Source organism: Oncorhynchus masou, chromosome 25, assembly GCF_036934945.1.
Source record: "Oncorhynchus masou masou isolate Uvic2021 chromosome 25, UVic_Omas_1.1, whole genome shotgun sequence".
NCBI classification, from domain to species: Eukaryota; Metazoa; Chordata; class Actinopteri; order Salmoniformes; family Salmonidae; genus Oncorhynchus; species Oncorhynchus masou.
In genome coordinates this window covers 2,595,535-2,623,373 of record NC_088236.1, presented here as the reverse complement: position 1 = coordinate 2,623,373, position 27,839 = coordinate 2,595,535, and the positions used below count along the sequence as shown (strand labels likewise).

Here is a 27,839-nt window from a genome sequence, read left to right as displayed (position 1 = left end):
AATCTGAGAATGGTGCTCAGAAAAATAATAAAATTAGCTGCCATGTTGGAATCAACAGAAACCAGAAATAACATGATAAATATTCCCTTACCTTTGATGATCTTCATCAGAATGCACTCCCAGGAATCCTAGTTCCACAATAAATGCTTGATTTGCTCGATAATGTTCATTATTTATGTCCAACTAGCTAGGCGTTAGGTATACATATCCAAATGCTGGTGTAGGTCCAACATAACTTCGGACAAAAACTCCCAAAAGTTATATTACAGGGCGAAGAAACATTTCAAACTAAGTATAGAATCAATCATTAGGATGTTTTTATCATAATTCTTCAATACCGTTCCAACCGGAGAATTCCTTTGTGTCTAGAGAAGCAATGGAACGCAGGTCGATATCATGTGAAATGCGCATGACCAGAAATGGCTCTCTGCCAGTAACCTGACTCATTCAGCTCTTATTCAGTCCCACAACACAGTAGAAGCCTCATTCAAGTTTCTAAAGACGGTTGACATCTAGTGGAAGTACTAGGAAGTGCAACTTCATCCATATCCCACTGTGAATTCAATAGGGCCTGGGTTGAAAATCGATCAACCTCAGATTTCTCACTTACTGTTTGGATTTCTTCTCAGGTTTTTGCCTGCCATATGAGTTATGTTATACTCACAGACATCATTCAAACAGTTTTAGAAACTTCAGAGTGTTTTCTATCCAATAATAATAATAATATGCATATATTAGCAACTGGGACTGAGGAGCAGGCCAGTTACTCTGGGCACCTTTCATCCAAGCTACTCAATACTGCCCCTGCAGCCATAACAAGTTAAATGTCCCTTGCCCAAGCAAGTATGCCCATGATTGGAGAGGCAACGTCTTTGGTGGAAATCTGGAAGTTGAGCTTAAAAACAACCAACCGTAAGCTATTAAATCTAGTAAGATGTATCTAGTAAGCTAACGTATCTAGCTAGCACTACAAGTCAGGTAGCTAGCTACAGTATTAATGTACCTAGTAAGCTAACGTATCCAGCTCGCACTCCTGTCAGGTAGCTAGCTACAGTATTAATGTACCTAGTAAGCTAACGTATCCAGCTCGCACTCCTGTCAGGTAGCTAGCTACAGTATTAATGTACCTAGTAAGCTAACGTATCCAGCTCGCACTCCTGTCAGGTAGCTAGCTACAGTATTAATGTACCTAGTAAGCTAACGTATCCAGCTCGCACTCCTGTCAGGTAGCTAGCTACAGTATTAATGTACCTAGTAAGCTAACGTATCCAGCTCGCACTCCTGTCAGGTAGCTAGCTACAGTATTAATGTACCTAGTAAGCTAACATATCCAGCTCGCACTCCTGTCAGGTAGCTAGCTACAGTATTAATGTACCTAGTAAGCTGACGTATCCAGCTCGCACTCCTGTCAGGTAGCTAGCTACAGTATTAATGTACCTAGTAAGCTAACGTATCCAGCTCGCATTCCTGTCAGGTAGCTAGCTACAGTTACCCATTGCTGGCTCGCTAGCATTATAGTTTGGTCATTTATAACAATATGTTTCAGAATTCCCCAAAATCTGTTTATGAATCTAGCTAGCCTTGTTGATTCAATTCGACACTTTGCGGCCACCAGAGTTTGACATGTGACTACTACATTGAATTGTGGGTCATATCAAAACCCACAACCAAAACCCACAACCAAAGTTGTTCACTTGCTCCTCCCTCAAGCTAAATTGAGGGACAATTGGAACTCTACTTAATATGGCAATCAAACTGCATCCGGTTTTCGACCGGGATTCCCCGGGGGAAAGTGCCTAGCGCTGAGGGAGAAAAATAACGTGTTTGGAATGCAGCCTCTCTCTCAGGTTCTCTCTTCCTTGTATATCCTTGTATATGGACTCCTACGCCTATAGTCCTATACATGCAAATGTCCTGATACACTAAGTACTCAACTTTGTGAGCAATAAAATGCAAATGAATTACTTACAAATCATACAATGTGATTTTCTGGATTTTTGTTTTAGATTCCGTCTCTCACGGTTGAAGTGTACCTATGATAAAATTACAGACCTCTACATGCTTTGTAAGTAGGAAAACCTACAAAATCGGCAGTGTATCATATACTTGTTCTCCCCACTGTATATATATATATATATATATATATATATATATATACATATAAATATAATAAAATATAGGCCAAAACACACATCACGACAAAAGAGACACCACAACACTACATAAAGAGAGACCTAAAACAACAACATAGCATGGCAGCAACACATGACAACACAACATGACAACATGGTAGAGACACAACATGGTGCAAACATTATTGGACACAGACAACAGCACAAAGGGCAAGAAGGTAGAGACAACAATACATCACGCAACGCAGCCACAACTGTCAGTAAGAGTGTCCATGATTGAGTCTTTGAATGGAGAGATAAAACTGTCCAGTTTGAGTGTTTGTTGCAGCTCGTTCCAGTCGCTAGCTGCAGTGAACTGAAAAGACGAGCAACCCAGGGATGTGTTTCCTTTGGGGACCTTCAACAGAATGTGACTGGCAGGACAGGTGTTGGATGAGGGATGCAGTAGATATCTCAAATAGGGGGGAGTGAGGCCTAAGAGAGTTTTATAAATAAGCATCAGTGGGTCTTGCGACGGGTATTCAGAGATGACCAGTTTACAGAGGATTATATAGTGCAGCGATGTGTCTTATAAGGAGCATTGGTTATCAAAATGTCACGCCAGGGTATGTACACATGTAACACAGACCTTATTTTAAGTGTTTTTAAAATCCTCTATGGGAAAAACGATTGGAACCGTTTTCCTGTTTGACTGCTAGGTTTTATGGATATTATGACACCTCCACTGTGGGGCTCTATACCAGTGCATTCTTATCAACCTAGCCATTGCGAAAATTATATTATATCAAATAAGCCTAATGTAGCTAATTAGCAACTCACTCTCTCATTGACCTCCATACAAAAATTATTGAAAAGATTTTGGGCTGTGTAGAATCTCTTGCTTCGCATTTTCCTTTCTGCAATTGGGCAATATAGTTCGACATCTCTTTCCCTTTGCTTTTGGGCACTAGAGTCAAAGATTTTCAAAACTAAACCAGGATAGACCACAGCCTGTCATTTCCAATGGGAATTAATTAGTAAGAGCGGACAGAAAAGACAAAGCGGTGGGTCGATCCAAGCGCGTGCTTGCGAGATCCTATTGGCGCGTTCTAGCAAGCATCTGCATATTATTCCCTTTAGGGAACACCTATATTCGACTTTGCACTCCAAAACAAAGCAATTTAAAAAAAAAAATTGCAAAGGGAAAAGTCTACAAAACCTACACTCTGTTCATAACATATTGTAGTTTTGGGAACAGAAAACTGTTTTGAGATCTAATGTTTCATCGAATAATTTCTTCCAAAAGCCAGCTTGTAACAAAAAATAAACAAAATAATCCTCTCAAACTGCCGGGTATTGGGCTTCCTCTCACTACCATATTTGGTAGTGAGTGGAAACGCCAATTGGATGCTTCATATTTATACATCCGGTAAAATATCTGTCTCATTGTTTTATCTGTGATAGATTCTCCCTCTCTATATCTATGGTACTTCCGCAAACTCGAATACAATTCAAAACTTCCGGTTTAGTCAAACGACGAAGTCTATTTTGATATTTTGTCTAGCTAGCGACATAGTTTATGAAATAAGTTTAATAGTAATTTATTAACACCTCAATCAAAATGGGGAAGCGTCAACATCAGAAGGATAAAATGTAAGTTCTGAACATAATATTTTCAAGTATGTAACGTCAAAAGCTCGATAAAGTAGCCAGCCAAATAACGTTACTACACTAACAGAGAGCAAAGAAACAGATTAGCCGCTAGCTATCTATCTGCTCTAGCAGAGAGGAAGATACTAAGCGAGACATGTGTTCTTTTTGTATGGACGTCTATGCCAGTGTTGAATTACGTGAGGGTTATTTGATCGGTGATACGTTTCATAGTTAATGTTTAGGCTGTTATAAATGTACATATGTAGGTGGACCCACGTGATATTCCGGCAACTGAGAAAAAAACGACTTATTTGTGCCAGTTGATCACAAACGCACGTCTCCCCTCTCAAGCCCCGTTTCCATTGACACTTTGAAGTCAACCCGGTTTGGGTGGGCTGGGAGCCCTTGGTGGGCTGCCTCCAGAATCATGTCATGTTGCTAGGTAGCCAATATGTGAATACAGCTGGCTTCGCTAACTAACTTGGTAACTTGTTGAAGAATTATGTTCACCCTCTCGCCGTGTTGTATCCAACGTTTTCCCTATAGTCGTGCCAGACAGACTCAGACCCTTGTATTTAGCTTGCTAAACAGTTATCAACGTCGCTAGCGTAATTCCTACGATGCCATTGTATTGGCTGTTAATATATAATGTTTGATATGACGTAGCTTTCAATACGACCTGGCCAGCTAAAATTCCAATTGGCTTGTTTCAACTCTGATTTGCTATCTAACGTTAGTAGGTCTCTAACATTCGAGGGCAACCTGTTCTCATAAAAGTTGAATGTAGTTTCCGGTGGTAATTCGTGTCATGTCTTACTACTGTAGCACTGTTTGTCCATATGCTAGCTAACAGCAACAAGTCCAGACGAGCTAAACACGGTGCAGTCAGCTAGCTGGTGGTCGCATAGTAACGGCGTCACCAGACCGATTTTTTTTAATATATTTTTTTTTATAACAAATCAATACATAAAGCACATGAGGGAACACAAGCATACATAGATTACAAACAATAGACAATCGAGCTCGGGGGTACAATATCACATTACAATTACACAAGGACCTTAAGGGACATGCTTAATTAAACTTACAATTCTAACAGCTTTTTTGTTAGTAGAGCACTTAACTGTCTTAAAATACAGTTCAATTTATTTTTGTAGGGTACGAAAATGTGGTTTTCTGTTTGTAAATATACATTTGTGTATATGAAATTTGGCCAAAAGAATAGTGAAATTAATTACATAAAAATGATTCCGCTTATTTCTATTGTATGTAAAGAATCCAAACAGTAAATCTCTCTACAATAGTGTAAAATCTTCATAAATGTGTTCAATTATAAACCTACTGATGTCTTGCCACAGTTTTCTTACATGCATACAATGCCAAAAAAGATGCACAACTGTTTCTGGGTGGTCATTACAAAAGGAGCAATTTGAGTTGATGTTTTCCTTAAACTTCTTCATATAGTGGTTGGCAAGATAATATTTATGAATAATTTTAAAGGACACTTCCTTAATTTTGTTAACAAGTAGGTATGTGTGTGGCAACATCCAAACTTTTTTCCAACAGATATTATCAATAAATCCATTCCAATAAGGCATGACATAAGGTATAGATACAACATCTAGCTGAAACAAGGATCGTATCGCTCTGTTGTTGAATGGACCAAAAGAGAAACAAAACTTTCCTACTGATGAGTCAACAGGGTCAATAGAAGGTCGGCTCTGAGGGTCAGGTCTTGACACGTTCCTGAATAACAGAGCAACACCTGAGGGAATGGCAAATGACTTAAATGTAAATGTAAAACAATTGCAAAATCTTTAGGTGTTACAGGGACCTTGTAAAGTGATAAGAATTCTTTATAACTGAGTGAAAGACCCTCTGCATTTACCAGTTGGCTCACCAATAGGATATTATTTCGGAACCAATATTCTAAAAACAGAGAGGTATTTTTATACAATATATCCCGATTATTCCATATATAATATCTGTGTGGAGAAAAATTGTGTTTATAAATTAAGGACCATGACAAGAACCTGCCGATGAAAAGCAGAAAGTTTCACTGGAACTTTGTCAATATTATAATTGCAAAACAACATGAAGTTAAGGCCACCAAAAGTAGAGAAGACATGATGAGGAATACAATTCCAGATAGAAGTGGGTCTTAGGAATTGTTTTATCCAATTGAAATTAAAAGTATTATTTAAAGTAGTAAAGTCCAGAAAATTCAGCCCACCATTCTCATAAGTGTTCATTACAACAGTTTTCCTAATGTAATGGGTACGGTTTCTCCAAAGAAAGATGAAAAGCATCTGGTCTATCTCCTTGCTTATTTTATGGTCAAGATATAAAGACAGAGCACCATATGTTAGTCTAGAGATACCTTCAGCCTTGGTTATTAGGGCTCTACCTTTCAAAGATAAGTCCCTCTGTAGCCATTGATTTAGCTTCTTCTGTTTTTTTTAAATAAGAGTGTTAAAGTTTAGTAAGCCTCTATACTTCTGATCCTTTGTAATGGTTATGCCTAAATATGTAAGTTCTTCTTTTACTGGAATACCATAATATGAAGGTGTCACACAATCTTTGACAGCTATGAGTTCACATTTATTAATGTTAAGATATAGACCAGACGCTTTGGAAAAGGATTGTATCACATTGATCGATATGGGAATTTGGTTAGTGTCTTTCAGAAAAAGTGTAGTATCGTCAGCCAGCTGGCTTATAATAATTTATTTACCAGCTATGGAAACGCCTTGTACAGGACTATTATTTAAAGAATTTGCAAGAAGTTGGGTGATTAATAAAAACAGGTACGGAGAGATAGGACAACCTTGCCTAATTCCTCTCTTTAACTCAAATCTAGGTGAGGTGCCATATTTCAATTTGATAGAGCTGTTTACATTTGCATAGAGAGTCTTAATAGCCTTACAGAAAAAATCCCCAAAGCCAAGTCTCTCAAGGGAGTGGAAGAGAAACTGATGGTCTACTGTGTCAAATGCTTTATAAAAATCTAAAAAATAATATGAAGCTATCCTCAGTTATTAGGTCTGAGTAGTCAAGTACGTCTAATACTAGTCTGACATTGTTAGAAATATGTCTGAAGCCAGACTGTGTTTCATCAATGATTGCATCCAGGACTTCTTTAATTCTTTTTGCAAGTAGTGAGGCTAATATCTTATAGTCATTATTAAGAAGACAAATTGGACGCTAGTTGTCGATGAGCAGCACTTATTTTTTAGGCTTAGGTATCAGTGTTATTAACCCCTGACTCATTGTAGGATGGAGAACATTGTTTTTAATACTCTCTAAAAATAATTCAAATACGAAGGGAGCGACTTGTTCAGAAAATAATTTGTAAAATTCTGATGTAATTCCATCAACACCTGGTGATTTGTTGTTCTTTAGATGTTTGATAGACTATAATCTCTTCAACTTTGATGGGTTCATCACACTGTTTAGATTCTATATCACTGATAGAGTGAACATTATTCAGTGAGTTAAAAAACATATCTGTGGATTCCTGACAGTACTTAGAGCTATACAATTTTCTGTAAAAATTGCTGCAGTATTTAGCGATTCACTTTTGGTCATCTGTAATAACACCAATGTTTAACTTATGGATAGTGTTATTTGTAGAGTGAAATTTCTCAAGTCTAAAGAAATAGGATGAATTCGGTTCTCCCTCCTCAATCCATTTTTTCCTAGATCTAATAAAGGCTCCTTCTGCTTTTAATTTATATACAGTGCCTTGCGAAAGTATTCGGCCCCCTTGAACTTTTTTCCCATTCCTCCTTGCAAAACAGCTCGAGCTCAGTGAGGTTGGATGGAGAGCATTTGTGAACAGCAGTTTTCAGTTCTTTCCACGGATTCTCGATTGGATTCAGGTCTGGACTTTGACTTGGCCATTCTAACACCTGGATATGTTTATTTTTGAACCATTCCATTGTAGGTTTTGCTTTATGTTTTGGATCATTGTCTTGTTGGAAGACAAATCTCCCTCCCAGTCTCAGGTCTTTTGCAGACTCCATCAGGTTTTCTTTCAGAATGGTCCTGTATTTGGCTCCATCCATCTTCCCATCAATTTTAACCATCTTCCCTGTCCCTGCTGAAGAAAAGCAGGCCCAAACCATGATGCTGCCACCACCATGTTTGACAGTGGGGATGATGTGTTCAGGGTGATGAGCTGTGTTGCTTTTATGCCAAACATAACGTTTTGCATTGTTGCCAAAAAGTTCAATTTTGGTTTCATCTGACCAGAGCACCTTCTTCCACATGTTTGGTGTGTCTCCCAGGTGGCTTGTGGCAAACTTTAAACTACACTTTTTATGGATATCTTTAAGAAATGGCTTTCTTCTTGCCACTCTTCCATAAAGGCCAGATTTGTGCAATTTACGACTGATTGTTGTCCTATGGACAGAGTCTCCCACCTCCGCTGTAGATCTCTGCAGTTCATCCAGAGTGATCATGGGCCTCTTGGCTGCATCTCTGATCAGTCTTCTCCTTGTATGAGCTGAAAGTTTAGAGGGACGGCCAGGTCTTGGTAGATTTGCAGTGGTCTGATACTCCTTCCATTTCAATATTATCGCTTGCACAGTGCTCCTTGGGATGCTTAAAGCTTGGGAAATCCAGATCCAGCTTTAAACTTCTTCACAACAGTATCTCGGACCTGCCTGGTGTGTTCCTTGTTCTTCATGATGCTCTCTGCGCTTTTAACGGCCCTCTGAGACTATCACAGTGCAGGTGCATTTATACGGAGACTTGATTACACACAGGTGGATTGTATTTATCATCATTAGTCATTTAGGTCAACATTGGATCATTCAGAGATCCTCATTGAACTTCTGGAGAGAGTTTGCTGCACTGAAAGTAAAGGGGCTGAATAATTTTGAACGCCCAATTTTTCAGTTTTTGATTTGTTAAAGTTTGAAATATCCAATAAATGTCGTTCCACTTCATGATTGTGTCCCACTTGTTGTTGATTCTTCACAAAAAAATACAGTTTTATATCTTTATGTTTGAAGCCTGAAATGTGGCAAAAGGTCGCAAAGTTCAAGGGGGCCGAATACTTTCGCAAGGCACTGTATATTATCCAGTTTATTTTGTAACTCAATTAGTTCCATCTTCCCTTTCTCAGAGGTCCCCAGCCGACCTCTTGCGGGAGGAGAAGTTATCTTAATGATCACCTTTTCCTCCTCAGCTCTTCTGGTCTTAGCAAGATTACTACCATATTTTCTAAGGTATTTGGACACCTCAAATATAAAGAGCTCCCAGTTCTTGCAATAAGATTTTTCTTCACAAGCCCTTTCCCAAAAGTGTGAGAGCAGATCTTTAACCTCAAATGTAACTATATCATTATTTAATAATGAGCCATTTAGCTTCCAGTGGGATGCTCTACCAAGGTTCATATCAGGGGTAAATATTTTGATATCAATGTAAATAGCCCTATGGTCTGTGAGGGGAGTAGTACAAATATTTGTAGTAACACACTCACTATCAATACATTTGGATATGAGCCAAACATCTATTCTGGACTGTCTGGAGCCTGTTTTGTTACTCTGAATGATCTGTCGGCCCGGAAACCTCTCTCTCCATATATCAGTAAGATCAAACTTCTCCATAAAAAGTATTAAACCAAAATTCTGATTGGTTGGCCTACCTGGGGGCCATCTATCAGTTGAATTATCTATAGTGATGTTAAAGTCCCCTCCTATCTATAATAACCTGGGGGCCATCTATCAGATGAATTATCTATAGTGATGTTAAAGTCCCCTCCTGGGGGCCATCTATCAGATGAATTATCTATAGTGATGTTAAAGTCCCCTCCTGGGGGCCATCTATCAGATGAATTATCTATAGTGATGTTAAAGTCCCCTCCTGGGGGCCATCTATCAGATGAATTATCTATAGTGATGTTAAAGTCCCCTCCTGAGGGCCATCTATCAGATGAATTATCTATAGTGATGTTAAAGTCCCCTCCTGGGGGCCATCTATCAGATGAATTATCTATAGTAATGTTAAAGTCCCCTCCTTGGGGCCATCTATCAGATGAATTATCTATAGTGATGTTAAAGTCCCCTCCTGGGGGCCATCTATCAGATGAATTATCTGTAGTGATGTTAAAGTCCCCTCCTATCAATAATAACGAATTGGGACATTTAGATAACCAATGAAGTATATGTTTCTCTATAGATTCAAGCAACTCATCATTCTCATGTTTGGTGTTGTAGAAGTTTACAGTAATGAGTGTAATGTCATTGTAACTGATCACAAGACAAATAAAGTGACCAAAGGGGTCACAGAGTGTAGAATATTACCACCAAAGGTATTTTTCATTGTAGTGACACCAGCAGAGCGTTCAGATCCATGGGAAAGCCAAATATCGTTGCCCCACTGTGACCTCCAGAAGTTGGCATCAGCCAAAATTGAGTGAGACTCTTGGAAAAAAGCAAAAATCTGTTCGAAATTGTTTAGCAAATAAAAATAAGGCCTTGCGCTTCACACTGTTTCGTAACCCCCTAGCATTAAGAGATAATATAGACAAAGACAAAACAACAAAGATTATAAAAGTATAAACTGTAGTAGGATGAGTCAAAGACGTAGGAGCAGTTAACGTAAACGATCAGGAACCGAATCTGCACCATTTAAGTCAATTTAAAGTGAAAATAGCTTATTCCATAACCTCTGAGCAAGACGTTATCCGGCTTCGAAATTCAACTCAACTGGAAATGATGTTCAAGACCAAACCAAACCGGTCACCAGACCGAGGTCGAGCTGGCACCAGTTGTGACGCGGGTGTCCGCGTTTCCGCTCCTTCCGAACCCTAATTCGAATTTGGCCCTAATTTTAAGTGCTATTTAAAATAAGGATTAATTGGCTAGAATGGTTCCCACCCGATGTCGCCTGGCTTCAATCGTTGAGGACATATAATAATTGGTGCTAGCTAGTAACTACCTAGCTTTTGCTAAACTTAACTTTAGCTAACTATTTATTATTTGCCCGAATTTTATTCAATTTAAGTCCGGTTGACAGACCGTCATCAACTTTTAGGTAGGGTTTAATTTGTGATAGGGAGAACTTCGTCAGCGTTTTGTAACTTTAGCCTGTGTGTATGCTAGCCATGCTGGATCATTGACTTAATGTTGTTTTCTGAACATGTTGCCATCTAACCAAGTTTTCCAATTGAGTTTGATAGTAACATCTTTTTTTTATCCTGCTTCTAAAGTTCAAGGACAGTGTCACAGTTTGTTTGTTTTCGTTTTGTCTCCAGGTACATCACATGTGCTGAGTACACCCATTTCTATGGAGGGAAAAGATCAGGTAGGATTCTGTGCTATTGTCCCTTGTTAAGATGCGGAGTAGAACCCAGTTGTTCACGACTCAACATACTGAATCATGTTGATGATTAGGAACAGTTCTTCACTAACAATGTTGATGCATTCTGTTTTTTGTTTTTTTTATATATATATATCTTTAAGAAATTCCAAAGTCAAATTTTCGACGTCTTCCATTTGACCATTGCAGGTAAGACATCACCAGTCCTGAGCTAAAGTACAGTTTGTAAGAGGCAAAAAGACCTTAGCGACCTTAGTGTTGAATGTAAGGTCTTTGCAGTGATGCTACATTTTAATTGTGTGTACTCAATAATCTTGCCCCTGTCCCATTTCAGCTTGTCTCTGCAGCCGTTTGAATATCCCATGTGCACTCCCGAGGGAATCGTCTTTGACCTGCTGTGAGTAGAGATCTATATGTAGTTCTATGATATACCCTGGCTGGTTTAGTCTGGAAGGTTGTTTACTGATGGAAAAGGAAGTTGGAATTTGTAACAGTACTGTCATTTTGAAGCCTGGTCGATAACCAACGTATGTACGTATGACAGAACTACAAGTAGCTACGCATAAAATGGTGTTGCGTAGCAAAACCCGCGCAGGCGTAAACAGCCCGGCGATTTATCTCGACGCAGGATCACCATTTTGCTTTGTATACGTAGAGTAAGTATAAACCAGCCTGTAGTGTTGACCAACCCCCTCTGTGTCCTGTGCTTTTAGGAGCATCGTTCCTTGGATAAAGAAGTTTGGCACCAATCCCATCTCTGGAGAGGCAAGTAGTCAACCAACCACAACAGGATTGTTCCTGGCAGGTCTAAGAAATAGATTATTTTAAGCATGACAGTACCTCTCCCAGCCACTGGAGGGAGTCAACCTCCACAGCATGTTGAGACGGTCGTCTGAGTCAGAGATCTGTATATGATGACAAGATGCTCATGACTCCGTCCCAACAATCGGGAGTCGTTATCCCAAAGGCAGGAAGGCGACAAGCTTCGGTCCAAAATAAGCCCATAGTAATGCATTGGACTTATTTTGGACAGATTTAGGTTGTAGAGTGAAACCTCTGGCCTCTTCCTCTCTGGCTGAGTGCATGTCTTCCCATGTGGACTTTACAGGGAAGCCCCCCTAGCACACCAGCTACCATTCTTTCCTCAATTAAAGTACTTGAGTTTCAACTTGGTGGATAAAACACATGTCCAGGTCACGCCATGACAGGTTTATAATAATAATAATTACATGTGCACCAACTGATAGACGTGCTCGTATCAATCAGCGTGCACATGTGTCAGTGTGTGGGTGAGTGCGACACTTAATGTGTGTGTGTCCGTCCAGCTGGATCCTGCTGTCAGGGTTGATTAGTCTGGCTGCAGAGAGATGTTTCTAGACCAGGGGGGTAAATAACCCTGGTCCCGGAGTGCTGAAGGTACAGAACATGTTTGGTTGAAACCCGACCTGGAAAACCAGGCGTATTGAATTAAGACAATCATTGAATTGATCAATTAGCTCAGTTGGTCAGGTGTGGTGCCAAGTTGGAACCAAATCCTACTGTACCTGTGGTTGTCTATCCCTGTTCTAGATACGTCTGGACTAGTCCTGCTGAGGCTGTGGTTGTTTATCCCTGTTCTAGATACGTCTGGACTAGTCCTGCTGAGGCTGTGGTTGTTTATCCCTGTTCTAGATACGTCTGGACTAGTCCTGCTGAGGCTGTGGTTGTTTATCCCTGTTCTAGATACGTCTGGACTAGTCCTGCTGAGGCTGTGGTTGTCTATCCCTGTTCTAGATACATCTGGACTAGTCCTGCTGTGGTTGTTTATCCCTGTTCTAGATACGTCTGTCTGGACTAGTCCTGCTGAGGCTGTGGTTGTTTATCCTTGTTCTAGATACGTCTGGACTAGTCCTGCTGAAGCTGTGGTAGTTTATCCCTGTTCTAGATGCGTCTGGACTAGTCCTGCTGAGGCTGTGGTTGTTTATCCCTGTTCTAGATACGTCTGGACTAGTCCTGCTGAGGCTGTGGTTGTCTATCCTTGTTCTAGATACGTCTGGACTAGTCCTGCTGAGGCTCTTGCTCTCCCTCCACTTGTGAAGGAATAACCCAGGTGTCGTTCCACCTCAAAGCACAAGAAAGAGGATTTCAGCTTCCACCATCTGAGCCTGTTCTGAAATCGTTTCTGTAGTTCGTAACAGATGATTATAATTTCTGAAGCATTATTTTGTAAACATTTTAATGTGATCTCTGATACATTAAGGTTTTGCACCCAAATTGGCATTTAAAAATTTTAAAATAATTATAGTATTCAATATTATATCCAACATCCAATTTGGACCAAACCTCTTCCTTCTAATGGGTAAGTTGTATCAAATGGACGCCCCCCCCCCCCCCACCCCCCCCCCACACACACACCAATCCCACACCAACAACAGTTCAATTAAATAAAATAAAAAAAACGACCAGTATACAGTATCAGTTCTTTGTTTGACAAGTAGTATGGAGCTGCATCTTGGCGTATTGGTTCTTCATACTATCTAATGTATTCTCGTGAAGATAGACAGTGCATTCGGAAAGTATTCAGACCCCATGACTTTTCACACATTTTGTTAGCCATATAATAAAATGTATTAAATAGTTGTTTTCCTCATTAATCTACACGCACTACCCCATAATGACAAGGCAAAAACAGATTTTTAGAAATGTACAAATTTATAATAAAAATTTATAATAAAAAATAAATGGAAATATCACATTTTCGACTTCAACTGTATGTAAGTTTAAATACACCTTAGCCAAATACATTTAAACTACATTTTTCACAATTCCTGAAATGTAATCCTCGTTAAAATGGTAGCCTTCCACAATCTTCCCACAATAAGTTGGATGAATTTTGGCCCATTTCCTCCTGACAGAGCTGGTGTAACGGAGTCGGGTTTGTAGGCCTCCTTTCTCGCACACACTTTTTCAGTTCTGCCCACAAGTGTTCTACAGGATTGAGGTCAGGGCTTTGTGATGGCCACTCCAATACCTTGACTTTGTTGTCCCTTAGCCACTTTGCCACAACTTTGGAAGTTTCTTTGTGGTCATTGTCCATTTGGAAGACCCATTTGCGACCAAGCTTTAACTTCTTGAACGATGTCTTGAGATGTTGCTTCAATATATCCACATCATTTTCCTACCTCATGATGCCATCTATTTTGCGAAGTGCACCAGTCCTTCCTGCAGCAAAGCACCCCCACAACATGATGCTGCCACCTCCATGCTTCACGGTTGGGATGGTGTTTTTCGGCTTGCAAGCCCCCCCCTTTTTCCTCCAAACATAACGATGGTGATTATGGTCAAACAGTTCTGTTTGTTTCATCAGACCCCTATCCCCATGTGCAGTTGAAAACCGTAGTCTGGCTTTTTTATGGCGGTTTTGGAGCAGTGGCTTCTTCCTTGCTGAGTGGCCTTTCAGGTTATGTCGATATAGGACTTGTTTTACTGTGGATATAGATACTTTTGTACCCGTTTCCTCCAGCATCTTCACAAGGTCCTTTGCTGTTGTTCTGGGATTGATTTGCACTTTTTGCACTAAAGCACATTCATCTCTAGGAGACAGAACGCGTCTCCTTCCTGAGCGGTATGACGGCTGTGTGCACCCATGGTTTTTATTCTTGCGTACTATTGTTTGTACAGATGAACGTGGTACCTTCAGGCGTTTGGAAATTGCTCCCAAGGATGGACCAGACTTGTGGAGGTCTCTGATTTATTTTATGAGGTCTTGGCTGATTTCTGTTGATTTTTCCATGATGTCAAGCAAAGAGGCACTGAGTTTGAGGGTAGGCCTTGAAATACATCCACAGGTACACCTCCAATTGACTCAAATGATGTCAATTAGCCTATCAGAAGCTTCTAAAGCCATGACATAATTTTCTGGACTTTTCCAAGCTGTTTAAAGACACAGTCAACTTAGTGTATGTAAACTTCTGACCCACTGCAATTGTGATACAGTGAATTATTAGTGAAATAATCTGTCTGTAAACAATTGTTGGAAAAAATGATTTGTCATGCACAAAGTAGATGTCCTAACCGACTTGCCAAAACTATAGTTTGTTAATTAACAAGACATTTGTGGAGTGGTTGAAAAATGAGTTTTAATGATATAAGTGTACATAAACTTCCAACTTCAACTGTAAGTATTCGGACCCTTGACTCAGTACTTTGTTGAAGCACCTTTGGCAGCGATTACAGCCTCTAGTCTTCTTAGGTCTGACGCTACAAGCTTGGCACATCTGTATTTGTGGAGTTTCTCCCATTCTTCTCGGCTGATACTCTGCAGCTGTCAGGTTGAATGGGGAGTGTCGCTGCACAGCGATTCTCAGGTCTCCACATATGATCGCTCGCTCGGGGTAAAGACTGGGCTCTGGCTGGGCCACACACGGACATTCAGAAACTTGTCCCGAAGCCACTCCTGCGTCTATCTAAAAAAAAAAAAAAAATTTTTTTTTTAAAAACCACTCAGAGTAAATTCGTCATTTTCGTCGCCAGCATTATTTACCATGAAGTACCCATATTTGACCATTAGAGGCCGCTGTTCCCAGTATAGCTCCACACTGTCTATTTTGCTGGTCTCTTGTGTGTTTTAAAATGTATTAGAACATTGCCTCTTCAACTTAGGGTTGAAAACCAATTGGCTCCTTATAAATAATTCATCGTCAATTTGAGCCAGTACATTATTAGATGTTCTTTACCATTCGGCCATCAGATTTGCCACCAATAGCTTACAATTGGCTCATTCATCCCCCTCCTCTCCCCTGTAACTATTCCCCAGGTCGTTGCTGCAAATGAGAACGTGTTCTCAGTCAATTTACCTGGTAAAATAATGGATAAATAAAATAGGACACATCACTGCACTCTATACTCTCTGTGAACTGGTCATCTCTGTATACCCGTCACAAGACCCACTGGTTGATGCTTATTTATAAAACCCTCTTAGGCCTCACTACCACCTGAGATACCTACTGCAGCCCTCATCCTCCACATACAACACCCATTCTGCCAGTCACATTGTGTTAAAGGTTCCCAAAGAAAACACATCCCTGGGTCGCTCCACTTTTCAGTTCACTGCAGCTAGCGACTGGAACGAGCTGCAACTAATACTCCAACTGGACAGTTTTATCTCTTCATTCAAAGGCACATTCTCATTCCTTCTCTTCTTCCCTCAGAAACTGGAAGCGAAGTCCCTCATCAAGCTAAACTTCGCCAAGAACAACGATGGTAGGTTTTTCAGTGATATTCAAAGCATTCCGAACGACCTTCATTCCCAACTTTAGTCTCAAGTCTAACTGACTGGAGAACCGTCATCGTAGGACAGACTGCTAACTGACCGCGGGGCCGTCATGGTAACGACCCTACTTTTTCATTTGGCCAGGTAAATACCACTGTCCCGTCCTGTACACAGTCTTCACAAACAACTCCCATATCGTCACCAACAAGCTCACTGGCAATGTGTTCTCTCACGAGGTAAGATATTCTGGGGGGATTTAACACACACACACACACACACCAGGGCGGCAGGTAGCCTAGTGGTTAGCGCGTTGGGCCAGTAAGCGAAAGGTCACTGGATCGAACCAGGAAGATAAAAATCTGCCTGTGCATTAGAGCATGGCTCTCAACCCTGAATGCGCCAGGGTCGCCGTAGGGGGACTGACCCTGGCCGTGACCCCACTCTCTGAGGGCGTCTCAAGGGGGAGTTGGGATATGCAACAAAAACACATTTCCAATTCACATGTATATTAATACACAGTGGTGTGAAATAGGACAAATCTAGGGAAAGGAAACGGGGGGGTACCTAGTCAGTTATAATGGTTTTACCACAGCTACAACACTATTAAAAGGGGGGTACCTAGTCAGTTATAATGGTTTTACCACAGCTACAACACTATTAAAAGGGAAAGGGGGGTACCTAGTCAGTTATAATGGTTTTACCACAGCTACAACACTATTAAAAGGGGGTACCTAGTCAGTTATAATGGTTTTACCACAGCTACAACACTATTAAAAGGGGGGTACCTAGTCAGTTATAATGGTTTTATCACAGCTACAACACTATTAAAAGGGACAGGGGGGTACCTAGTCAGTTATAATGGTTTTACCACAGCTACAACACTATTAAAATGGGGGTACCTAGTCAGTTATAATGGTTTTACCACAGCTACAACACTATTAAAAGGGGGGTACCTAGTCAGTTATAATGGTTTTACCACAGCTACAACACTATTAAAAGGGAAAGGGGGGTACCTAGTCAGTTATAATGGTTTTACCACAGCTACAACACTATTAAAAGGGGGTACCTAGTCAGTTATAATGGTTTTACCACAGCTACAACACTATTAAAAGGGGGGTACCTAGTCAGTTATAATGGTTTTACCACAGCTACAACACTATTAAAAGGGGGGTACCTAGTCAGTTATAATGGTTTTACCACAGCTACAACACTATTAAAAGGGGGGTACCTAGTCAGTTGTAATGGTTTTACCACAGCTACAACACTATTAAAAGGGGGGTACCTAGTCAGTTATTTATAATGGTATTACCACAGCTACAACACTATTAAAAGGGGGGTACCTAGTCAGTTATAATGGTTTTACCACAGCTACAACACTATTAAAAGGGAAAGGGGGGTACCTAGTCAGTTATAATGGTTTTACCACAGCTACAACACTATTAAAAGGGGGATACCTAGTCAGTTATAATGGTTTTACCACTGCTACAACACTATTAAAAGGGGGGTACCTAGTCAGTTATAATGGTTTTACCACAGCTACAACACTATTAAAAGGGGGGTACCTAGTCAGTTATAATGGTTTTACCACAGCTACAACACTATTAAAAGGGAAAGGGGGGTACCTAGTCAGTTATAATGGTTTTACCACAGCTACAACACTATTAAAAGGGTGGTACCTAGTCAGTTATACAACTGAATGAATTCAACTGAAATGTGTCTTCCACATTTAACCCAACTCCTCTGGAATATAAGGGGCAGCAGGTAGCCTAGTGGTTAGTGTTGGACTAGTAACCAGCAGGTAGTCTAGTGGTTAGAGTGTTGGACGAGTAACCAGCAGGTAGCCTAGTGGTTAGTGTTGGACTAGTAACCAGCAGGTAGTCTAGTGGATAGAGTGTTGGACGAGTAACCAGCAGGTAGCCTAGTGGTTAGAGTGTTGGACTAGTAACCAGCAGGTAGCCTAGTGGTTAGAGCGTTGGACTAGTAACCAGCAGGTAGTCTAGTGGTCTAGTGGTTAGAGTGTTGGACGAGTAACCAGCAGGTAGCCTAGTGGTTAGAGTGTTGGACTAGTAACCAGCAGGTAGCCTAGTGGATAGAGCGTTGGACTAGGAACCAGCAGGTAGCCTAGTGGTTAGTGCGTTGGACTAGTAACCAGCAGGTAGCCTAGTGGTTAGAGCGTTGGACTAGTAACCAGCAGGTAGCCTAGTGGTTAGAGCGTTGGACTAGTAACCAGCAGGTAGCCTAGTGGTTAGAGTGTTGGACTAGTAACCAGCAGGTAGTCTAGTGGTTAGAGCGTTGGACTAGTAACCAGCAGGTAGCCTAGTGGATAGAGCATTGGACTAGGAACCAGCAGGTAGCCTAGTGGTTAGAGTGTTGGACTAGTAACCAGCAGGTAGCCTAGTGGTTAGAGTGTTGGACTAGTAACCAGCAGGTAGCCTAGTGGTTAGAGCGTTGGACTAGTAACCAGCAGGTAGCCTAGTGGTTAGAGCGTTGGACTAATAACCAGCAGGTAGCCTAGTGGTTAGAGCGTTGGACTAATAACCAGCAGGTAGTCTAGTGGTTAGAATCTGTCATTCTGTCCCTGAACAGGCAGTTAACCCACTGTTCCTAGACCAGTTAACCCACTGTTCCTAGACCAGTTAACCCACTGTTCCTAGACCAGTTAACCCACTGTTCCTAGGCCAGTTAACCCACTGTTCCTAGGCCAGTTAACCCACTGTTCCTAGACCAGTTAACCCACTGTTCCTAGACCAGTTAACCCACTGTTCTTAGGCCGTCATTTGAAAATAATAATTTGTTCTTAACTGACCTGCCTAGTTAAATAAAGGGGTAAATTAGCACCCACCTGATGATGATGATGATTCCACACGTTGTTTCTAAGAAGTGTCTTTACCTCAGGCTGTGGAACAGCTCAACGTCAAGACGAAGAGTTACAGAGACCTGCTCTCTGATGAACCTTTCACCAGACAGGACATCATCACCCTGCAGGTATTCAATATGGAAGTTCACTGATCTACATCGTGTCTGTTCTGAGCCTGAAGCCTGCTATAAGCATCATGGGAAATGTAGGATTCAGGTTGTAAATGTAGTCCTGAGTCCTTAACTTTTTCTGGTGTTTGTTTCTACACGACAGGATCCAACCAACCTGGATAAGTTCAATGTCTCGGACTTCTTCCACGTCAAGAACAACCTCAAAGTACTGGACCCTGGTGGGTAACTGTTGGGCCTGAGTCCCAAATGGTCAACTATTCCCTATCTATTGCACCATAGGGTTCTGGTCTAAAGTAGTGCACTATGTAGGGGGCCATCGGGCTCTGGTCTGAAGTAGGGGGCCATAGGACTCTGGTCTAAAGTAGGGGGCCATAGGGCTCTGGTCTAAAGTACTGCACTATATAGAGGGTCGGGGATGTTCCTGTTTGAGATGGCGTTGAGGAGGAAGTTGTTTTTCTAAACTCCAATGTATTTGCTGTGTGTAGATGAGGAGAAGGCTAAGCTGGACCCTGGTTACCACCTGAACAGTACGAACATGGAGACCAGAGAGACCCTGGCGGAGCTCTATAAGGATTATAAAGGAGACGCTCTACTGGCCTCCACCATGAAGGAACCAAAGGCCAAGAAGACCGACAAACTTAACGCGGTGATGACACAGACCCCTGTCTGTCTGTAACCCTCTCAAACCCTCTCTATCCTGTCTGTCTGTCTTTAACCCTCTCTATCCTGTCTGTCTGTCTGTCTGTAACCCTCTCAAACCCTCTCTATCCTGTCTGTCTGTCTGTAACCCTCTCTATCCTGTCTGTCTGTCTGTAACCCTCTCTATCCTGTCTGTCTGTCTGTAACCCTCTCTATCCTGTCTGTCTGTCTGTCTCCCTCTCTATCCTGTCTGTCTGTCTGTAACCCTCTCTATCCTGTCTGTCTGTCTGTAACCCTCTCTATCCTGTCTGTCTGTCTGTAACCCTCTCTATCCTGTCTGTCTGTCTGTAACCCTCTCTATCCTGTCTGTCTGTCTGTAACCCTCTCTATCCTGTCTGTCTGTCTGTAACCCTCTCTATCCTGTCTGTCTGTCTGTAACCCTCTCTATCCTGTCTGTCTGTCATTAAGTTATCAATGATAGTAGTAGTGGAAACAGACTGTGCTCTGTGGGCAGCCAGGTTTGTCTGTGACGACAGGTCTCTGTAGCCAGACTGTCCTCTCTGGGCAGCCAGGTTGGTCTGTGACGACAGGTCTCTGTAGCCAGACTGTCCTCTCTGGGCAGCCAGGTTGGTCTGACGAACGGTCTCTATAGCCAGACTGTCCTCTCTGGGCAGCCAGACTGTCCTCTCTGGGCAGCCAGACTGTCCTCTCTGGGCAGCCAGGTTGGTCTGTGACGACAGGTCTCTGTAGCCAGACTGTCCTCTCTGGGCAGCCAGGTTGGTCTGTGACGACAGGTCTCTGTAGCCAGACTGTCCTCTCTGAGCAGCCAGGTTTGTCTGTGACGACAGGTCTCTGTAGCCAGACTGTCCTCTCTGAGCAGCCAGGTTTGTCTGTGACGACAGGTCTCTGTAGCCAGACTGTCCTCTCTGAGCAGCCAGGTTTGTCTGTGACGACAGGTCTCTATAGCCAGACTGTCCTCTCTGGGCAGCCAGGTTGGTCTGTGACGACAGGTCTCTATAGCCAGACTGTCCTCTCTGGGCAGCCAGGTTGGTCTGTGACGACAGGTCTCTGTAGCCAGACTGTCCTCTGAGTCTGTACCAAGTCAGTGTTTACCTCATTGGTGGCTGGGCTGAAAGATGTTGGTGTGAGGGGAGTCACCATGGTAACATCAGTCTGTCTGGGTGTTAACGTTCTAAGAGGTCACTGCTCAGCCCAGGCGACGTTCCCACTGTTCTGCCGTGTCCTACTTCTGGGAAACAGGAATGTTGGGTAGTGGGAGCAGTGCACGACTGTTGGCCATAAGCTGTAGGGCTGTAGAGCTGTAGAGCTGTAGGGCTGTAGAGCTGTAGAGCTGTAGGGCTGTAGGGCTGTAGGGCTGTAGGGCTGTAGGGCTGTAGAGCTGTAGAGCTGTAGGGCTGTAGAGCTGTAGGGCTGTAGAGCTGTAGGGCTGTAGAGCTGTAGGGCTGTAGGGCTGTAGAGCTGTAGAGCTGTAGAGCTGTAGGGCTGTAGAGCTGTAGGGCTGTAGGGCTGTAGGGCTGTAGGGCTGTAGGGCTGTAGAGCTGTAGAGCTGTAGAGCTGTAGAGCTGTAGGGCTGTAGGGCTGTAGAGCTGTAGGGCTGTAGAGCTGTAGGGCTGTAGAGCTGTAGGGCTGTAGGGCTGTAGAGCTGTAGGGCTGTAGAGCTGTAGAGCTGTAGAGCTGTAGGGCTGTAGAGCTGTAGGGTTGTAGGGCTGTAGAGCTGTAGAGCTGTAGGGCTGTAGAGCTGTAGGGCTGTAGAGCTGTAGAACTGTAGGGCTGTAGAGCTGTAGGGCTGTAGGGCTGTAGAGCTGTAGGGCTGTAGAGCTGTAGGGCTGTAGAGCTGTAGGGTTGTAGGGTTGTAGAGCTGTAGGGCTGTAGAGCTGTAGGGCTGTAGGGCTGTAGAGCTGTAGGGCTGTAGAGCTGTAGAACTGTAGGGCTGTAGAGCTGTAGGGCTGTAGGGCTGTAGAGCTGTAGGGCTGTAGAGCTGTAGGGCTGTAGAGCTGTAGGGCTGTAGAGCTGTAGGGCTGTAGAGCTGTAGGGCTGTAGAGCTGTAGAGCTGTAGGGCTGTAGGGCTGTAGAGCTGTAGGGCTGTAGAGCTGTAGGGCTGTAGAGCAGTAAGGCTGTAGGGCTGTAGGGCTGTAGAGCTGTAGGGCTGTAGGGCTGTAGAGCTGTAGGGCTGTAGAGCTGTAGGGCTGTAGGGCTGTAGAGCTGTAGAGCTGTAGAGCTGTAGGGCTGTAGAGCTGTAGGGCTGTAGGGCTGTAGAGCTGTAGGGCTGTAGAGCAGTAAGGCTGTAGAGCTGTAGGGCTGTAGGGCTGTAGAGCAGTAAGGCTGTAGAGCTGTAGGGCTGTAGGGCTGTAGGGCTGTAGAGCTGTAGGGCTGTAGGGCTGTAGAGCTGTAGAGCTGTAGGGCTGTAGAGCTGTAGGGCTGTAGGGCTGTAGAGCTGTAGAGCTGTAGGGCTGTAGAGCTGTAGGGCTGTAGAGCTGTAGAGCTGTAGGGCTGTAGAGCTGTAGGGCTGTAGAGCAGTAGGGCTGTAGGGCTGTAGAGCTGTAGGGCTGTAGAGCTGTAGGGCTGTAGGGCTGTAGAGCTGTAGGGCTGTAGAGCAGTAAGGCTGTAGAGCTGTAGGGCTGTAGGGCTGTAGAGCTGTAGGGCTGTAGAGCAGTAAGGCTGTAGAGCTGTAGAGCTGTAGGGCTGTAGGGCTGTAGAGCTGTAGGGCTGTAGAGCTGTAGGGCTGTAGGGCTGTAGGGCTGTAGAGCTGTAGGGCTGTAGGGCTGTAGAGCTGTAGAGCTGTAGGGCTGTAGAGCTGTAGGGCTGTAGGGCTGTAGAGCTGTAGGGCTGTAGGGCTGTAGAGCTGTAGAGCTGTAGGGCTGTAGAGCTGTAGAGCTGTAGGGCTGTAGAGCTGTAGAGCTGTAGGGATGTAGAGCTGTAGGGCTGTAGAGCTGTAGGGCTGTAGAGCTGTAGGGCTGTAGAGCTGTAGAGCTGTAGGGCTGTAGAGCAGTAAGGCTGTAGAGCTGTAGAGCTGTAGAGCTGTAGAGCTGTAGGGCTGTAGGGGTGTAGAGCTGTAGGGCTGTAGGGCTGTAGAGCTGTAGGGCTGTAGAGCTGTAGGGCTGTAGGGCTGTAGGGCTGTAGAGCTGTAGGGCTGTAGAGCTGTAGAGCTGTAGGACTGTAGAGCTGTAGGACTGTAGGGCCGAGCTGTTCAGTGTCGAAGGCAAGGTGTTATTGACAGGACCAATGACTCACCTCCCTCCCTCGGGTTTACAGGTAGAGTATCTAGGAGCTAAGGGTTTAGTGTGTAGGGTACTAACTGTTTTCTCTCCCTCCCTCGGGTTTACAGGCAGAGTATCTAGGGGCTAAGGGTTTAGTGTGTAGGGTACTAACTGTTTTCTCTCCCTCCCTCGGGTTTACAGGCAGAGTATCTAGGGGCTAAGGGTTTAGTGTGTAGGGTACTAACTGTTTTCTCTCCCTCCCTCGGGTTTACAGGCAGAGTATCTAGGAGCTAAGGGTTTAGTGTGTAGGGTACTAACTGTTTTCTCTCCCTCCCTCGGGTTTACAGGTAGAGTATCTAGGGGCTAAGGGTTTAGTGTGTAGGGTACTAACTGTTTTCTCTCCCTCCCCTAGGCTCATTACTCTACTGGCAGAGTGTCTGCTTCCTTCACCTCCACAGCCATGACCCCTGCTACCGAACACACTGCAGGTTAGTAGTCTCTGGTAACAACACACTGCAGGTTAGTAGTCTCTGGTAACAACACACTGCAGGTTAGTAGTCTCTGGTAACAACACACTGCAGGTTAGTAGTCTCTGGTAACAACACACTGCAGGTTAGTAGTCTCTGGTAACAACACACTGGGTTAGTAGTCTCTGGTAACAACACACTGGGTTAGTAGTCTCTGGTAACAACACACTGCAGGTTAGTAGTCTCTGGTAACAACACACTGCAGGTTAGTAGTCTCTGGTAACAACACACTGCAGGTTAGTAGTCTCTGGTAACAACACACTGCAGGTTAGTAGTCTCTGGTAACAACACACTGCAGGTTAGTAGTCTCTGGTAACAACACACTGGGTTAGTAGTCTCTGGTAACAACACACTGGGTTAGTAGTCTCTGGTAACAACACACTGGGTTAGTAGTCTCTGGTAACAACACACTGGGTTAGTAGTCTCTGGTAACAACACACTGGGTTAGTAGTCTCTGGTAACAACACACTGGGTTAGTAGTCTCTGGTAACAACACACTGGGTTAGTAGTCTCTGGTAACAACACACTGGGTTAGTAGTCTCTGGTAACAACACACTGGGTTAGTAGTCTCTGGTAACAACACACTGGGTTAGTAGTCTCTGGTAACAACACACTGGGTTAGTAGTCTCTGGTAACAACACACTGGGTTAGTAGTCTCTGGTAACAACACACTGGGTTAGTAGTCTCTGGTAACAACACACTGGGTTAGTAGTCTCTGGTAACAACACACTGGGTTAGTAGTCTCTGGTAACAACACACTGGGTTAGTAGTCTCTGGTAACAACACACTGGGTTAGTAGTCTCTGGTAACAACACACTGGGTTAGTAGTCTCTGGTAACAACACACTGGGTTAGTAGTCTCTGGTAACAACACACTGGGTTAGTAGTCTCTGGTAACAACACACTGGGTTAGTAGTCTCTGGTAACAACACACTGGGTTAGTAGTCTCTGGTAACAACACACTGGGTTAGTAGTCTCTGGTAACAACACACTGGGTTAGTAGTCTCTGGTAACAACACACTGGGTTAGTAGTCTCTGGTAACAACACACTGGGTTAGTAGTCTCTGCTACCGAACACACTGCGTTAGTAGTCTCTGCTACCGAACACACTGCGGGTTAGTAGTCTCTGCTACCGAACACACTGCGGGTTAGTAGTCTCTGCTACCGAACACACTGCGGGTTAGTAGTCTCTGCTACCGAACACACTGCGGGTTAGTAGTCTCTGCTACCGAACACACTGCGGGTTGGTAGTCTCTGCTACCGAACACACTGCAGGTTAGTAGTCTCTCCACACAGAGAACAGCTCAGCAACATGTCTGTGTTTGAGGAACACATGATGTTTTCTCTGGTTGTTGTAGATGCCATCTCCGATGACACGGTGCGTTATTCCTATGTGAAGAAGAAAGGCTATGTTCGCCTTCACACCAACAAGGGAGACATCAACCTGGAGCTGTACTGTGACAAGGTGTGTGGTCCTTCGTAGTTCACTTTGGTCCAACATGGCTCTTGCCATGGTGGGATAGTGTGTTCCATTTCCCTCTTCCAACACTCTTCCAACACTCTTCCCTCTCTCTTCCCTCTCTCTTTCTCTCTCTTCCCTCTCTCTTTCTCTCTCTCCCCTCTTTCTTTCTCTCTTCCCTCCCCCTCTCTTCCCTCCCCCTCTCTTCCCTCCCCCTCTCTTCCCTCCCCCTCTCTTCTCTCCTCCCTCTCTTCTCTCCTCCCTCTCTTCTCTCCTCCCTCTCTTCCCTCCCTCCCTCTCTCTCCTCCCTCCATGCATGGTTTCCCCTCATAATCAATTAACTTCCAAAATAACATGGTAGCTGTTGTAGAACGTTCATTATAAAACCCCATCAGGTAGCCTGATTTTCAGATGTCACGAAAACAAGATTATCAGGGAAATCCTTCTTCCGACACAGCATGTTAGCATTTTTAAGTCCAACTATTATATAAATCGTTCTATTCAGAATAATCATATTATTGTGTGCCAGCCGTGTTCCTATTGGTCAGTCACCGGGATTGGCTTGTAACACCAGCCACACTACACGATGAAGGCACTGCCAGAACTTTGTGGGCGCCTACGACCTCACTGAACCAGGAGCCAAGACGTAGTGGTACTGAACCAGCCAAGACGTAGTGGTACTGAACCAGCCAAGACGTAGTGGTACTGAACCAGCCAAGACGTAGTGGTACTGAACCAGCAGACATAGACCCTGTCTCACTGAACCAGCCAAGACGTAGTGGTACTGAACCAGCTGACCTAGTGGTACTGAACCAGCCAAGACGTAGTGGTACTGAACCAGCCAAGACGTAGTGGTACTGAACCAGCCAAGACGTAGTGGTACTGAACCAGCAGACATAAACCCTGTCTCACTGAACCAGCCAAGACGTAGTGGTACTGAACCAGGAGCCAAGACGTAGTGGTACTGAACCAGCCAAGACGTAGTGGTACTGAACCAGCCAAGACGTAGTGGTACTGAACCAACAGACCGAGACCCTGTCTCACTGAACCAGCCAAGACGTAGTGGTACTGAACCAGCAGACATAGACCCTGTCTCACTGAACCAGCCAAGACGTAGTGGTACTGAACCAACAGACCTAGACCCTGTCTCACTGAACCAGCCAAGACGTAGTGGTACTGAACCAGCAGACCTAGACCCTGTCTCACTGAACCAGCAGACATAGACCCTGTCTCACTGAACCAGCAGACATAGACCCTGTCTCACTGAACCAGCCAAGACGTAGTGGTACTGAACCAGCAGACCTAGACCCTGTCTCACTGAACCAGCAGACCTAGACCCTGTCTCACTGAACCAGCAGACCTAGACCCTGTCTCACTGAACCAGCAGACCTAGACCCTGTCTCACTGAACCAGCAGACCTAGACCCTGTCTCACTGAACCAGCAGACCTAGAACCTGTCTCACTGAACCAGCAGACCTAGAACCTGTCTCACTGAACCAGCAGACCTAGAACCTGTCTCACTGAACCAGCAGACCTAGAACCTGTCTCACTGAACCAGCCAAGATGTCTGACAATCCTTTACGACCTATGACTTTGTCACACGACGTGGACATGCTGTCTGGGATGGCAAGATCGTGGTGTATGACTGCTAAAATCACAGTCTGTGAGGGGGGGGACATTAACAAGCCTTCTGGAAATATGATGTGGAGACACAGGACAGGTCTTTCACTTAGTCTCCTACAGGACTGTGGTTTTAAAATCTTCTCCTGCTCTCTCGCCCAGGTTCCTAAAGCAGGAGAGAACTTCACCAAGCTGTGTAAGAAGGGTTACTACGACGGAACTGTCTTCCACAGATCTATCAGGAACTTCATGGTGAGACTAAACACACTGCTGCTTCATTATGACTCACCTGTCTCAGCACTGCTTCATTATGACTCACCTGTCTCAACACTGCTGCTTCATTATGACTCACCTGTCTCAGCACTGCTTCATTATGACTCACCTGTCTCAGCACTACTGCTTCATTATGACTCACCTGTCTCAGCACTGCTGCTTCATTATGACTCACCTGTCTCAGCACTGCTGCTTCATTATGACTCACCTGTCTCAGCACTGCTGCTTCATTATGACTCACCTGTCTCAGCACTGCTGCTTCATTATGACTCACCTGTCTCAGCACTGCTGCTTCATTATGACTCACCTGTCTCAGCACTGCTGCTTCATTATGACTCACCTGTCTCAGCACTGCTGCTTCATTATGACTCACCTGTCTCAGCACTGCTGCTTCATTATGACTCACCTGTCTCAGCACTGCTGCTTCATTATGACTCACCTGTCTCAGCACTGCTGCTTCATTATGACTCACCTGTCTCAGCACTGCTGCTTCATTATGACTCACCTGTCTCCACACTGCTTCATTATGACTCACCTGTCTCCACACTGCTTCATTATGACTCACCTGTCTCAACACTGCTTCATTATGACTCACCTGTCTCAGCACTGCTTCATTATGACTCACCTGTCTCAGCACTGCTTCATTATGACTCACCTGTCTCAGCACTGCTTCATTATGACTCACCTGTCTCAGCACTGCTTCATTATGACTCACCTGTCTCCGCACTACTGCTTCATTATGACTCACCTGTCTCCGCACTACTGCTTCATT

At 43.8% G+C, this 27,839-nt stretch overlaps 1 protein-coding gene across 1 annotated transcript in view; it reads left to right on the top strand.

Moving 5' to 3' along the window:
- The first annotated feature begins 3,618 nt into the window (after window positions 1-3,618).
- The window catches only part of ppil2 (peptidylprolyl isomerase (cyclophilin)-like 2), a 46,776-nt gene continuing 22,555 nt past the window's right edge, over window positions 3,619-27,839 (top strand). Inside the window, exons 1-13 of the mRNA XM_064936545.1 lie at window positions 3,619-3,764; window positions 11,029-11,078; window positions 11,237-11,282; window positions 11,428-11,490; window positions 11,807-11,858; window positions 16,283-16,334; window positions 16,489-16,580; window positions 19,240-19,329; window positions 19,475-19,550; window positions 19,818-19,978; window positions 23,602-23,677; window positions 25,074-25,180; window positions 26,957-27,046. Of these exons, the coding sequence (XP_064792617.1) occupies window positions 3,733-3,764; window positions 11,029-11,078; window positions 11,237-11,282; window positions 11,428-11,490; window positions 11,807-11,858; window positions 16,283-16,334; window positions 16,489-16,580; window positions 19,240-19,329; window positions 19,475-19,550; window positions 19,818-19,978; window positions 23,602-23,677; window positions 25,074-25,180; window positions 26,957-27,046 (987 nt within the window). The 5' untranslated portion in view covers window positions 3,619-3,732. The remainder of the gene's footprint in view (window positions 3,765-11,028; window positions 11,079-11,236; window positions 11,283-11,427; window positions 11,491-11,806; window positions 11,859-16,282; window positions 16,335-16,488; window positions 16,581-19,239; window positions 19,330-19,474; window positions 19,551-19,817; window positions 19,979-23,601; window positions 23,678-25,073; window positions 25,181-26,956; window positions 27,047-27,839) is intronic.